At 45.6% G+C, this 16025-nt stretch overlaps 1 protein-coding gene across 1 annotated transcript; it reads right to left on the bottom strand.

Moving 5' to 3' along the window:
- Positions 1 to 14519: 14519 nt before the first annotated feature.
- LOC112466744 lies at positions 14520 to 15297 on the bottom strand. The gene is made up of 3 exons (XM_025035010.1): positions 15233 to 15297; positions 14811 to 15165; positions 14520 to 14762 (listed from the first exon to the last, which is right to left on the bottom strand). The coding sequence occupies exons 1-3, from the start codon at positions 15295 to 15297 to the stop codon at positions 14520 to 14522; spliced, it is 663 nt and encodes a 220-aa protein (XP_024890778.1).
- Positions 15298 to 16025: the final 728 nt, after the last annotated feature.

Below are 16025 nucleotides of genomic sequence, written 5' to 3'. Positions count from 1 at the left end.
ATTGCTAAAATATTAATTTAGCTTTGTGATTCTCAAAAATAATCAAACAACAAAATAATTTTCCTATACCTCAATAAATATTAAATTTCCATGACAGTAAAGTTAGAGCTCAATCACTGTCTATGTCCTTGACATAGGGACAGACAATACAAGGTATTAATCATATGTACCTTTAGACGACGCGCCGACGCGTAATCTTAATCACTCGTCTCCTAATTACAATTACAATTACAATTACAATTAATAATTACGTAATTGTAATTTGTATACAATTACTTTTTACAATTATTTTATTTAATTGTTTGCAACAATTAACGATTATAAAATTTAATTATTAATTGCATTAAGAATTACGTTGTAATTGTAATTTGTAATTGTTAATTGGATTACATATTTGCCCAACTCTGGCTGCAAGCACCAATTGGGGGAGTCCTGCCAGGGCCGTAGCCGCCGGATGCGAGACCGTGCAGTATGACCTCGACACTCGGAGGGCCACAACACGCTGGATCCGGCGTAGCTTCGCCTGGATCGGTCGTGACCTCTCCGCTACCGACGCCCAAACTGGGGCGCCGTATAACGTCACTGCCTGCACGGTCGCGGCGTATAATCGGCGAGCGCGACCACTCGCCCCTCCCAGGTTAGGCATAAGCCTGGCCAGGCTATTGGCCACGAGTGAGTCCCGATTGCGCACATTACAAATCGGACACGATAATATTTCCCGATCGGACACGGTGCCGATTGGACACAGTTACTATCGGACACGGTGTCGATCGGACACGGTGCCGTTCGGACACGGTGCCGATCGGACACGGTGCCGTTCGGACACGGTGCCGATCGGACACAATCCCGATCGGACACAGTTACTATCGGACACATTTAGTTGCATTAAGACACGGTGTCGATCGGACACGGTGCCATACGGACACGGTGCCGTTCGGACACAGTGCCGATCGGACACAGTTACTATCGGACACATTTAATTGCATTCGGACATGGTGTCGATTGCACACGGTGCTGATTGCACACGGTCCCGATTGCACAAGGTGCCGATTGCACACGGTGGCGATTGCACACGGTGCCGATTGCACACGGTGTCGATTGCACACGGTGTCGATTGCACACGGTGTCGATCGGACACGGTGCCGTACGGATACGGTGCCGTCATTTGTAAACGATACATAGTTCTTGATGGTACTGGTTATACCAACGTTTCTGTTGCGATCAATCTCCACGTCATTGAGCTCATATCGAATTTTATCAAACATGAACGCCACGCAATTATTCGCAAGCGTTGCCACAGACTCGTCATTTTTTCTCTTTATCGTCAATCTTCCTTCAACGTAGAGAAAGCTCTCGCACGGCAACGTGTATAAATCCTGTTGTTATATGGGTATTCTTATCTCATCGTTATGTCCAAACGTTGTGTTGGCGTTCGGACTGTACGTGTGTGTTTCAATCTTGACGACGCTGTCGTCAAAGATCGGTTCACCTCCAATCTTTAAGATATTAGCCATTTCGTAAGACAAAACCCAATAATTTCAAAAATTTAACGTTCGACGCAGTGAGTTTTTTCTTTGGCGATCGGATCGTCTCTCTAATTTTGTTTCTCGTCTGTTGCACCTGCTCAGCTTTGTTCAGTACGAGCATCTCACGTTATTGCTGTCGTCTTCGTACATGCAGTCTAACGGTAATCTCTTCTCCGCGAAAATCAATCAATCGACCGTCCTGATCCATGACGCGAAGCGTCAAGTCCGAAATGCTCCGTACGATGATCGAAAGGTAAATAATCTGTGCTGGCGTTTCCGATATCTTATATCCTGGTGGCACGCTCGGTGAAAACTCGTGTATCGTGTGCACGTACTTGTCGCTGCTGTACGCACCCGCGGTCACGTTACACTCTATGCGAATAATGTTTACGTTGACGATATTTAGCGGAACATCCGATTTGTGCCATTGTCGCAACTCCAACACGCGATTCGCTGAAAATCCCAGCAGCGATCCAATGTTGTTCGGTTTTGTGAAATTTATCCGATAAGCGCACTTGATCTCGCTCTTCATCGTATTGTTATTAGCACGAATAATAATCAATGGGTGCGGTTCATCTTCGTTTGTCGACACATTATTGGATTGGTCCCATAAAAGAGCGCGTTTCAGATACATGTCTATATCACGCAGTTCGTACGATCCTTCGGGAATGGTAATTTCCTTGTCGTCGTCGTCGTCATAGTAGAATTTATTGTTCGACGAATTTACATTCGGTATCGTGTGATAGGTTTCAAAATCTATTAGACCGAGCTCGTAATCGCCATCGCTCAAATCCACGGCGGGAAAGTAGCTTACCGCGAGGATGCTGCTCTTGCCGGTGAGCGTAAATGTCAGTGACATGTTTGAATAAATACTGAAATTAAACAGCGTAACGCCGGTCTTTAAATTGATTGTCAACCGACTGTAGAAAACTCAGACACAGTTGTCCGCAATTGCTCTGATCGTATCGCTGATAAGGCATGCGATTGTACTCTATTACATTGTTCTTTAGATACTGCGCCAATTCTCTAGGTGGTCGAAGATTGCCAAAACTGTCGAAACATATGGCACGATCTCCCCTCTTCGCGTACGCCACCCAGTGAGTACCCGGTCCCTCAGTATTATCCAAATTCACGATATCGCTCTGGTTTTGACGTGTACCGCCGATCGGTAGCGAGTCGCGCATGAAAATACTTCTAAAATATGGAATGCGCATACGTTTTGCCAACTGTTGCAGTTGTACATTGGTGGATTTTTAGCGTCTCTTCGACGTTTTTTTTTCTTGAGACTCCCCGTCCGCGTTTGTACGGAGCGAGATAAAGTCCGTGACCTTCCATGGCGCGATTGTGACGTTGCATCTCTTTCATCTGACGTCGCGCGGCTTTGTTATCATTCACGACCTTTGCGACTCCCGCGCTCCGCCGATCAACGAGCCGAGAACCCCTAATAACAGCAGGATCAGTAGGATACCGCCGCGTTTCGCTACCGGAAGTATTCGCTTGGTCTTCTTCTTTTTCTTAGTTTTCAAACCTATACCGAATTTCGTTTTATCCTTCATGGCTGCCCAGATGGCTGTAGCCGCAGCTCTCTCTCTCCGAAACTCGAATCGTTCGTGGTGACACGTTTTCGCGCTTTCGCGGCGAGTATATTTTTTGCCACGTGTCGTTCTGTGAGATCGTTGCTACGCGAGTAGGCCTTATCGTGTTCGCGACACGCTGCGTCCAATGGATTAATACCTCGATCACACGAAGAAAATTGTTACAGTTGTTACAACAATGTTCTCTATGATTAAAAGAGAAATGTATGTAAATTCAAGTTAAATTGATATTACATTTAATGTAGCTGTTAAGATATGCCCATTTATACAGTTGTCATAACCGTAGTTCTTATGATACGTAACATTCGGTTATAATACCCTCGTATATGGTTGCCTCAACCAAAGGATTATTGCTATCCCTCTTATGTGGTCTGCAGCACAACTATTATGGTTGAGAGATCCATAAGATATAGCTGCACGGTACAGCACTGAACACTGCATGATTGAGAGTTTAGTTCCATTGCGCGCGCAAAAGAATTTCTGCATAGAATAAAGTGGATTTGATAGGGATGTTTTAACTTTAAGGTCTATCTACATAAGACGCAGAACGCGAGTTGCCAGCACACACACAGTCTACATGTCAATCTAACCTCTTTGTGTATAGAGGTTAGATTGACATGTAGACTGTGCGTGTGTCTTGCGACTCGCGTTCTGCATATAGGCCTTTATAAATATACTTTTTTCATAAATATATTTACGGACACAAAATTTCGTAATGAGCCGACACTGGTTTCTGATATTCACTCGACATTATAAGAAATATATTATATCATATATCCAATTCAAAATTTTATTACTCTTTTTAATTTGCGCTGGTTGACATATGTAGACTAAATATAACACTAACATTAAATTAAGAAGTGGTCTACTACGTAAGGCAGTTGGTTCACGATCCAGAGGTCCCGAGTTTGAATCCCACCAAGGTAAGTGTGTTTTTATATGTGTTTTTAAATGCGAGAAAATATTTATAATCATAGACTGCATCTTAAGAAACAAATTTAGTTAAAAAATAGTAATAAAATTTCGAAATAAATAATTTTTCTTGTCGGGTGAATATTTGTTTATTATGGTTGTAACATCCATATATTATGGTTGCAACATTCATATAGTAGCTACCCTCACTAAGGTTAGGGCAACCATATGGAAACCATAGGTCACTTCCAGAGTACTATGGTTTCCATAACCCTTTTGTATGGATGGGCGAAAATTAACAGCATTATTCTGTTGTAGCAACCGTAACTTTTTCTCCGTGCACCTTTTGCAAATCGTGTTTCTAAACGAGTTCCCGGACCGCAAAATTGATAGCCGGGGATATGTAATTTGATCGGAAGCGCGTTTATCGCGCAATTCAACAGACCTCGACCTATCTTCGGCGACATTTGCCGCAGTTTTTTATCAACGGCGGCGGACCGTCGATGTGCGTTTGCTGACACGGCAAATTATAATGTATTAAACAACGCCGATATTGCTGAACTTCCGAATCTGCCTTGATATGTTCGGGAAGCTTATCCCACAAATAATCTATGTGATTATAAAACTGTCGTAGTAGAATGACCTTTGGTATATACTTTAACTGCTCGGCGGTTAAATCGTAAATATCGCTGTTATCCGACACGAGCAAAAACATTTTAACGACTGAGCATCTCAGCTCTACGCGCCTCTATAAATAGGCCAGCTTTCTCGATATTGTTTTTTATTCGTTGTGGAGGGGAGGTAAAATGCGGTTCGTACGACAATCGCGGACGATCAAAGTGACAAACTTTGACGATAGGATGCAATTAACGAAAGAGGTACGCAAACATGGAGGCATGCTACCGATTTCTATACGCGGTATCATCTGCGGTCCGTCAAATTGCGGCAAGACAAACGTCTTGATAAGCTTGCTGGAAAGTCCGCACGGCGTACGTTTCGAGAACGTGTATGTGTACTCAAAATTGTTGCAACAACCGAAATATCGATATTTGGAGAATATATTAACACCGATAGAAGAGATTGGCTACTTTACGTTCTCGAATAACAGTGACGTCATTCCGCCGAGCGAGGTGCTCCCAAATTCAATTTTTATCTTTGATGACGTGGCGTGCGACAGCAGGATACAATAAGAGAATACTTTGCAATGGGCCGGCACGCGGACGTTGACTCTTTCTATCTTTATCAGACGTATGCAGATACCGAAGCATCTTATACGCAACAACGCGAATTTATTGATTATGTTTAAACAGGATGGTACCAATCTGAAACACATATACAACGATCACGTAAATACAGATATGTCTTACGATGATTTCAGTAAATTGTGTCATACGTGTTGGCAACAAAAGTGCGGATTCGTGGTGATTGACAAGGACACCGCGATTTCGAATGGTCGATACAGAAAAGAATTTAACGACTTTGCGATACCGAAACGTGGTTAGTTGTTGTCGACGCGTTGATTGAACAACATTATCGTAACATGGACAGCAGCGACGAAATTAGAGAGCGCGAGAGGATAGCAAATCAAATTGCGAAAACAAGCAATTTGATTCGCCAAAAGTATCACGCCTTGAAAACTGGTAAAATGGAGGAAGATATCGCGTTGGAGAAACACTTTAAACCCATCATCGAGCCTCTAAGGCAGATTGCCGAAAACACCGTTGGCAAAGAATCTGATGTGTCAAAGATTGAGAATGAAACGGCGTGGGAAGATGAAGAGCTGAAGCTCAAACGACAACGACCAAACGCCTCGTTTAACGACTCTGTAATGGTTTCAACTCCGGTTACGTTGAAACGATCGATAAATGTGCCATCTAATTTCAGCGAAATAACCAAAATTTTACAACCGCGTAAAGCGAAACAATCGAAAGGTCCATTGAATAAACTATTGATAACCTCTGCACCTTCCGTACAACCCGCAATGCTTAAATCACTCGCAAACAAAGATGTTTTCAAAACCACGAATGACCCACTCGTGAAGTCCGTTCGACAGAAGTTGCAAACACCTGAGGGTCAAGAAACGTTGCGAGATTGGGTTCATTGAGCCAAAAGTACGTCGGGGCAGTTCTGAGCGGCGATGAAGAAAGCGGTATAGACACCAAGTACGGCGTTTATTTCAGCAACGATGGAATGATGCTCGGTAATAAACGTTTTGACGTGAACCACGCGAACAAAATAATTATCGACGGCATACGATACAATGGCACACGCGGTCTTTACGAGTTGATCTTTAAGAAATATCCCGATGTCGATATCTACACGGAGGACGATATGCAAGCGTACAAGAGTATTCTGTTGATGACAAATGCTCATAAACGCAATTATGATGCTCACTCTCAAATAAAGGGCAACAGGGGATACAAGTACATACATATAATCGCACCGTTGATTTCGGGTAAAAAAGTTGGAAAAGGTATACCGCGTGCCATGACATTAAACGGCAATAAGATCGACCGTATAATTGCATCGTCGATTTCGGGTAAAAAGCTGGAAAAGGTATACCGCGTGCCATGACATTAAACGACAACAAGATCGACTATGTTCATTGGGACGATCCCAACGAGCTTGTAGATCATCTCCGATTGCTCGAAGCTTCGCGCCTAGCGGGTCACACCGGTCACGATAACGAGATCTTGTCGATTATCAAGAAACTTTGCGAGGCTGGACTTATTATAAATTAAATGGCGCAACAGTGATCTGTTCAATCAACATCGAAATGCTGATCAACAAGTTTGGTATATCGCTCGGAAGAGGCGGTGCGGAACCGTACTATCAATGGAGCGGATTAATCAGAAATTACGTGCGCGATAACGCTCTTTGCATGGTCGCCACCGACTTTGACGCGAAATCGCGCAAGATTCGACGGATAGCGCCGCCTGTAGCCTGTGCAAATTTTGAAAGATTGGCAGGATGAATTCGAGAGAAAGATGGCCGCATTCCAGAATAACGTGCAAATTACTTTAAACGAACTTCAAAAGATGATTCAAGATGTAATTGCGAATCATCGCGAATAGATAAGAACGCGCATCTGATCTCTGCGTCAGTTGCGCGCCATCGTCATGGCTAGTAAGAAGCAATCAGCTGAGAAACGGCGGCTGGTGGAAAAATTACACGCTCCTGCGAGAAGAAATTTTTCGCGAAGACGCGTCATAGTGCGCGGATACGATGACCTGTGGCGGATGTGGTCGAGATGCGTCCATACACGCGATTCAACAGAGGTTACCATTACATACTCACCGTTATCGACGTGCTGAGCCACCACGCATGGGCCGTACCGCTCAAGGCCAAGAGCGGACCCGAGGTCACTACGGCGATTGCAAAAATAATTTGAGACGGCGGAAAATGTCCGAACAATCTGCAGACTGACAAGAGAAAAGAATTTTACAACGCCAACGTGAAGAAACTCTTGAAGAAACATAATATCAAACACTATTCGACCTATTCCGTAATGAAGGCATCGGTCGTCGCACGATACAATGGCACGCTCAAGAACGACATGTGGAAAATGTTTACGCGCAATGAAAATTACAAATGGATCGACTCGCTGCCAAGTCTCGTATCGGATTACAACGCGCGAAAGCATCGAACTATCGGCATGCGACCCATCGATGTTACCCCCGCGATTGCCGACAAGCTCCTAAAAACGGTATACAGCCACGTAAAAATCGCTGCTCCCGCGCGATTCAAAGTGGGCGACTCGGTACGCGTGAGTAAATTCAAGACAATCTTTGAAAAAGGATACACGCCAAATTGGACCACGGAGGTGTTTAGAATCGTCAAAGTGCACAAAACTAATCCTGTGTATCTGTTGGAAGATTCCTGCGGAAAACCCATCGCCGGCGGCTTCTACGAATACGAGTTACATCGCGTTGCTAATCCCGACGTATATCTCGTTGAAAAAGTTTTGCGCAAAAGGGGGGATGAGGTTTATGTAAAGTGGTTAGGATTTGATATTTCACACAATTCATGGATACACAAGAATAATGTATTGTAATTTATTACAATATATAGTTATTTGTGTAACTAGTGCTGTAAGATGAAAGTACCCGGGAATTTTCATCTTTACGCACGGCTTGCACACCCTATTTTATGTTGCAAGTGCCTGAAAAGTGGTCTATCACGCACGCGTAGCGTGCGTAATGGGCCACTTTTCATGCACGTGTTGCATAAAAAAACATATTATACATACAAATGAGTCATTTATTTTCCTAAATATCTAAATGTAATTACAATATTTACAATGGTATTTTATAAAGTTCCCATGGCAGCGTCACGGTAGAACCGGGTATAATGTATCGCTTATCGTCGTACGGACTTAGAGCTATTTTCGTTTCGGACACGGTGTACACCTCGTGTTGTTTGGATCTTATGCAAGCCTGCTGTTGCGTCATTTCAATTTCGTCGCGCAGACATCGCGTGTAATCGTCGAACGTTATCGACCTGGCTACGACGTTACTCTTAACACCTTTAGCCTTTTTCGTATCTTTCTTACCGTCTACTCGCAAGGCGTACATCTTTGCTCTAAGCCCGACGAATTCGGTCATTATCGCCCCGTTGTTTTCGTCCTTCATTAAGCCCGGAACTTTTTTATTGGCGAGAGGGATACCGTACGTATTATCGATCGCATAATCGCTAGTGTCAAATCTATGAATGTGACGCTTCATGATATTTACACATCGTCGCACTCAATGTGATAAATGAAACTTCAGTGTGATTTTACACTTGTCGCGACACAACGGTAACATGTACTCGTGATGAAATTCGAACAAACATGTCTTGGATATATCGCAGATTCACATACCTACGTAGATTGGTTTGTCGAACTTCACTTCGAGTTTTCGCATTTCTATTGCTACTAAATTCTCCGAAAAGACGCTTCGGCTATAAAAAGGTTTCGCAATCATTGCCTCCGCGCCGTAATTACCCTCTCAATGAGTCACAAGTCGCATGTCAACGTGATTGCGCACAAATGTGATGCGGCCCAATATCTTGCGTGAAGTTTATGATTAAAATTCGATTGATTGCAAATTAATAGCCTACGCTTTAGATACTATTGTGTATAATGCGCTACATGATAAATAAATGCATATAATGTGCTTAAAAAAGTTTTAATTATTTTTCCTTGTCATTTACCGTTTATCGCTTTCCCTGTCATAAAGCTGTCTTCGTTTATCGTTTACTTAAATGTAATATTAAAAATTAAATATCGTAAAGATCTAAACGATTAAATATTGTTGATGAAGAAAAGATACGCGATCGTAAGCGAGAACGCGAACGGGGGCCGGGAGTCGGAAGCGAGAACGCGAACGGGGGAGAAAGACCGCGCGAACGAGAAGACGCGCGCGACCGGGGGACGGGGGAAACATCTACGAGGGAGTGATAACGCGAGCGGGAACGTGCCGTGTGACATCACGCGGACCAGCGCGGCCGTTGCACGCGGACTCCGCGGCGCGGCGAAACGCGAACGCGGGTCCCCTCGCCCTGCGGCGTCGGAAAACGCGAACGCGGGTCCCCTCACCCCGCGGACCCCTCCCCCGCGGCGCCGGAAAAACGCGGTACCACCCTCCCTCTCCCCCGCGACGCCGGAAAACGCGGTACCCCTTTTCCCCTCTCCCGCGACGCCGGAAAACGCGGTACCATCCTTCCCCGCGGCGCCCGAAAAACGCGGTACCCCACTTTCCCTTCCCCGCGAATAAATACGCGAAGTTCTAACGACGTTCTAACGAAGTTCTAACGATTTTCGAAAATTTGATTTTGTGATTAAAGCAGTCGTTAGAACTTTATCAAAAATGACCAACACAAAGCTGATCGCGGATGTAGAAAAGATGATAAATAAAAAGACCACTATGGAGAAAGACCTTTATATGAAATTTCTGTTACTTCTAAATACAAAAAAGTACATTCAAATTTATATTCCCCATTTCTCCTCCGAAATACATTTCTCCTTCGAATACATTAAAGAGTCCTGTTGATCAGGACAAGGCATTTGCCTTGTACTTTTTCTGGGTTATCATGATTAACGTGAGCGTAAGTCAGCTCGTGAATCAAGTGGACAAGAGCGATTTTACCCTGTATGCAGAATGGGAAAATACGTGTTTTGTTAAGATAATGATACTGAGGTCATGCACAGTGCCAAAACTCCCAAGCTCCCCAAGCTTGACGACCAATTTCAAATTTAATTTCTCCTCCGAAAGATAGCCCAGTTTCTCCGCACGAGCCTCACTCGTGCGGGGGGTGCAGTTTGGAATATAAAAATTTCTGTGGTCAGGTGGACTCGAACCCCGATCCTCGGGATTACGAGTCTGGCGCTTTACCACACTGCCACCCTCTTGTACCTCACATACATTATATATAAATATTACATGTAAAAATTACACTTTTTTATACTTCAACAAGCGTGAATCATATAAAACAAAGGTAGATTGAAATTTATTCTACAAATAGCGAGAATACTTCGCCTGAGATTACGCGTCACGTGAGCGATCGGCGGCTCGGCCGCTGAGCCTCGAGCGGTAATGGGGGTATAAAAGGCGTCGGCGTCGCCTCGGGAATCGGCCCGAAATGTGCAACTAAATAATGTGAATCATTATTAAATGTGTATCATTATTTGACATAAATAAATATATAAAATATAGTTTTTATATAAATATATTTGTTAACGAAAATACCCCGTACGTATATATAAAATTAAATATTTGCAAGATATTAATTAACTTAAAAGTAACAGTTACCAACAAATTCAATTTCTTACAAATATTACACTCGGAAATATTAATTGTAGGCCAAACAAAAAAATACGTGTCTTCTCTTTTACGGAATTTTTTTCGGAAAGAAATTGTCAAAATAATAGGATCGTATAGGTCAAAGCATGAAAATTTCTGCAAGAGGGATCAACATCATTTTTTACTACAATTTTTTTATGTTTATTAATTATTTTTACATCTCTATATTATTCTAAAGATCGTTCTTTGATTATCGTGCAACGGCAACTCAGATTCACGCCGAGATACCGAGAAAGCATTTCCAGCGTAAAAACATCGTCGATCGCACGAGCTAAGTGAGAGCGACAAGGAGGGAGTAATATTCTCCCTCTCGCTCGGCACTGCCGAGCGCTGCCGACACCGATAGACCGAGCGTCACTCTGTGTGCGCAGTGGAGAGAGGCGCATGCGCGAAAAACCGGGCCGGATTCACATCACTGACGTGCGGTTGGAGAACGACACGTGTTTTGCGCGCGCGGTGGTCGCTGCTTTTTATTCCGCTAAACGGAACGCGGAACGATGCGGTTCGTATCCCGATTACGCGACGGTGCTGAATCTCGACGGGATCGATTTTCCCATGGATCTGAAAAAGATCGGAAAGTTTGAACGTCAGGACGGCGTATCGATCAACGTATTTACAACTCGGGAAGGAATTGAAAAGAAAACTAAGTTCGGACGGAGCGCCGACGACAATGCGATCGTGCCTCTGCGGTTAACCGACGATAAGAGAGATAGGCGGTTAAAAAATCCTGGATAAAAAATCTGTCGCAATTGGTGAATTCGCAATTGACCGCGAAACGGTGCGCAAAGCACGTTTGCGATTGGTAGGTAAAAGAAATGAAATAAAAACATGAGGAATAAGGAAAAGACGAGGTGTTATTTTATGTACGCATAGTAATTGCACGCACGTTATTTCGCAGATGTCTACACTATTTCTATACGCGCGATAAGTTGGCCGCCCACAGCGTCGACTGCGGCCGAATGAACGAATGCGCCATCGTTCTTCCGAATGAGAACGATAAGTGGCTGTCGTTCGACAATCACAACAGAAAGGAGCGACTTCCCTTCGTGGTATACGCGGATCTGAAGTGTCTTCTCAAACAACGGGAGAGGAAAAACGTCGAAAGGGGCGCGAAAGATACGCTTATCAGCGTCACGTACCGTTCAGCCTGGGCTACTATCTGTGCTGCACCTACGACGATACCGCGTCCACGTACAGATATCGTCGCGGCGAGGATTGCGTTTCGTGGTTCGTGAACGAGCTTCGCGTTCTCGCGCATCGCGTTAAGAATAAATTTTGCACCAATATAGCTATGGTGGAACTTACGAAGGACGAGAAACGCGAATTTTGGCTCGCGGCTCATTGTCACGTGTGTGGGAAAGCGTTCGAATCTGGGGACAAGCGCGTGCGAGATCACTGTCACCTACTCGGACGCTACAGAGGTCCGGCGCATTCTTGTTGCAATCTGAATTACAGAAACGTTTACGTGATTCCCGTGTTCTTTCACAATCTGTCGGGTTACGACGTGCACTTCATCGTCGAGAAAATTGCGAATGATTTTGAGGACGGGGTTAATCTGCTGCCGCTCACGAAGGAAAGTTACATATCTTTCTCGAAGATTGTTAAGGAGACGCAGACGGACGGGGGATGGGATCGGTACGTGAAGCTTCGATTCGTGGACTCGTATAAATTTTTAGCGGTGAGTATCGAAACTCTGGCGTCCTATCTGAACAAAGACAAGCTGAGAATAACGCGTTCGGAGTACGCGGATTTGAACACGGAGGATCTCGATCTGCTCACTTGCAAGAGAGTATTTCCGTACGAGTACGTCGACAGCGCGGACAAACTGCGGGAGACCGAGCTTCCGCCGCGCGAGGTCTTTTACAGCTCCCTGACGGACGAGACCGTGAGCGAGAGCGACTACGAGCACGCGACGAGGGTCTGGCAACGTTTTCGCGTGCGAGATCTCGGCGAGTACAGCGATCTGTATCTCAAGACCGACGTGCTTCTTCTGGCGGATATCTTTGAAAATTTTCGGGTCGCGTGTTTAGCGAGTTATGGGCTAAATCCCACGCATTATTATACGTTGCCCGGGTACACGTGGGACGTCATGTTGAGGTACACCGGCGTGCGTTTCGAGCTGCTCACCGACATCGACATGGTGCTGTTCGTGGAACGCGGAATACGCGGCGGCCTCAGTCAATGTTCGCTCAGGTACGTGCGAGCCAACAACAGGAACGTACCGACGTACGACTCGTCCCAGCCCACTACGTATCTCATGTAATACGACGTGAACAATCTGTACGGATGGGCTATGAGCGAATTGTTGCCGTACGCGAATTTCCGGTGGCTCGACGACCCTGAGAATCTCGACGTGACGACCGTGCCGGCGGACAGCGACGTCGGTTACATTCTGGAGGTGGATCTCGAGTATCCGCGGACCTGCACGACGCCCACGCGGACCTACCGTTGTGCCCGACGCGCGATAAACTGCCCGGTAAGCGGCAGGAGAAACTGCTCGCTACTCTCTACGACAAATCGCGCTACGTGACGCACTATCGAAATTTGCAGCAATGTCTGCAACTAGGTATGCGTCTGACGCGCGTTTGTCGCGTTCTGCGATTTACCCAGTCGCCGTGGCTTTGCGTCTACATTGAGCTGAACACCACGCTTAGGACGCGCGCGAGCAACGAGTTCGAACGGAATTTGTACAAACTGATGAACAATGCCGTCTTCGGCAAGACAATGAAAAACGTGCGCGATTACGTGGACGTGCGTCTCGTGACGCGATGGGACGGGAGATACGGCGCGGAGGCGATGATCGCTAAGCCGAACTTTTACAGCGGAGCGTCTTCTCGGAGAATCTGGTCGCGATCGAGGTGCGAAGGCTCGAGGTAAAATTCAACAAGCCGGTCTACGTGGGTATGTGCATTCTCGAGATATCCAAGACGCGTCTTTACAAGTTTCACTACGACTACATGGTGCCGCTCTATCGCGACCGGTGTCGAATTCTTTACACGGATACGGACAGTCTGATCTATTCGCTGGAGTGCGAAGACGCGTACGAGCGTATGAGGCGCGACATAGACAGGTTCGACACGAGCGATTACGCGAAGAATAACGCGCACGGTATGCCGCGCGTCAACAAGAAGGTGCCCGGTTTGATGAAGGACGAGAACAACGGCGTGATCATGACGGAGTTCGTGGGCCTCAGAGCGAAGATGTACACTTACAAGGTACTCGAACGCAACGACACCAAGAGAATAAAGAGTGTTAAGAGAAACGTAGTCGCGAAGAGGATCACGTTCGAGGAATACGTGGCGTGCCTGCGGAACGTCCGCGAGCTGAAGACGCGCCAGTCGTGCATACGCTCGACGTTGCACGAGGTTTACACCGTGTCGAAGCAAAAACTAGCCCTCAGTCCGCATGACGACAAGCGATACGTGACGTTGAACAGCGAGGAAATGCTTCCGTGGGGAATTTTACATTACGGAACATTACGGAATACCGTTGTAAAAGAAAGAAACAATATCATAGGTTTTATAGAAAATTGTTTTATCGTAAAAATCAATAACACGTAAGAAACAAACCAAAATGAATGTGTAAGCTTTTATTAACAATAAAGTACGCGTTGCGCGTGTCTACGAATGTCTAAGTATTTCTTTTTACAATATAGACGCCTTATCTATCCACGAATTGTGCGAACTGTCCATCCCTAGCCACTTCACGTACGCTCGATTGTCGCGCTTACGCAGAACTTTTTCCACGAGATAGACGTCGGGATTGGAGATGCGTAGCAACTCGTGTTCGTAGAATCCTCCGGCTGTCGCTTCTCCGCGAACGTCTTTCAGCAGATACGTAACGGGATTGGTCTTTTGTACTTTGGCTATGCGAAAGATCTCGGTGGTCTAATTGGGAGTGTAGCCTTTTTCGAAAATCGTTTCGAATTTGCTCACGCGCACCGGATCGTCGATTCGAAATCTCGCCGGCGCGGCGATCTTCGCGCGATTGTACACCGTGCGCAGCAGTTTTTCGGCGACGGTGGGCGTCACGTCCGCCGGACGCATTCGGATCGTTCTGTGTCTGCGACGATTGTAATTCGATAAGAGGCGCGGCAGCGAGTCTATCCATCTGTACGATCCCTGGAGCGTGAAGAGCTTCCACATGTCGTTTTTCAGCGTGCGATTGAATCTCTCCACCACCGACGCTTTCATCACCGAATACGTAGTGTAGTGATTCACCTTGTGCCCGTCGAGGATTTTGCGCACGTCGGCGTTGTAGAATTCCTTTCCTTTGTCCGTTTGCAGATTCCTAGGGTGTCGCGCGTCCTCGCAAAAGATCTTTCGGAGAGCCGTCGCGACCTCCTTTCCGCTCTTACTCTTGAGCGGGATCGCCCAGGCATACTTGCTCAGCACATCGATGACCGTCAGGGTGACAGTACATGAAGCGCGGAAACGCGGAAACGCGAAACAGAATAGTAACTAGATTCCGCGTTTCCGCGAATTGAGTTCCGCACGTTTAAACGGAAAAGCGGAATCCGCTATTATCGTGTGTATATACGTCGAGACGTCGACTCAGTCGACTGATATAATAAATAAAAGTGTAACAGAAAACAAGTTTCCGATGGATGACCCTGTAAGTATTTGGATACTTTTTAGTCTATATGTATAAAAACTAGCATGTTCCGCCGGGCTTTGCCCCGGAGAACATGTGTATTAAAACACGCAAATAGTTTCTCTCTCTCTCTCTCTCTCTCTCGGTGCGTACGTGTGCATGTTTGTTTGTCGTTCTCACTTGGATGCAGCATACCTCTGCCTCAGACTGCCTTCGGGCAATTTTTGTTGCAGGCATATATGAGCTTTTGCTTGATTTCGAGAATTTTCATTCAATTTCCTGCCTACTTGTCGCCTTTATGCTATATTCTGCGTGACAAGTTCTCCGGTTTTTCTAACCTATCTTGGATTGCTGAGTTCATCGTGCCTGTTGGAAGGTGTGGGTCTGATACGCATGCGCTGGCTATTGCGTTATCTCTGTTCGTCTGCTTTCGGTTGGTACGCGTGTGATACAATTACCGTCCGCTCATTGGCTGGATCTCATGTGCCAACCTCAGCTGTGCTGGCGCAGTCCTGCTGATCTTATCTGCTCTTTTCTGCGCCTCAATCTACACTTAT

Source organism: Temnothorax curvispinosus, unplaced genomic scaffold (genome assembly GCF_003070985.1).
Source record: "Temnothorax curvispinosus isolate PA1 unplaced genomic scaffold, ASM307098v1 QBEX01016540.1, whole genome shotgun sequence".
Lineage (NCBI taxonomy): Eukaryota > Metazoa > Arthropoda > Insecta > Hymenoptera > Formicidae > Temnothorax > Temnothorax curvispinosus.
Note: the sequence above shows the minus strand (reverse complement) of the source record. Positions and strands in the feature narration are given on the sequence as shown.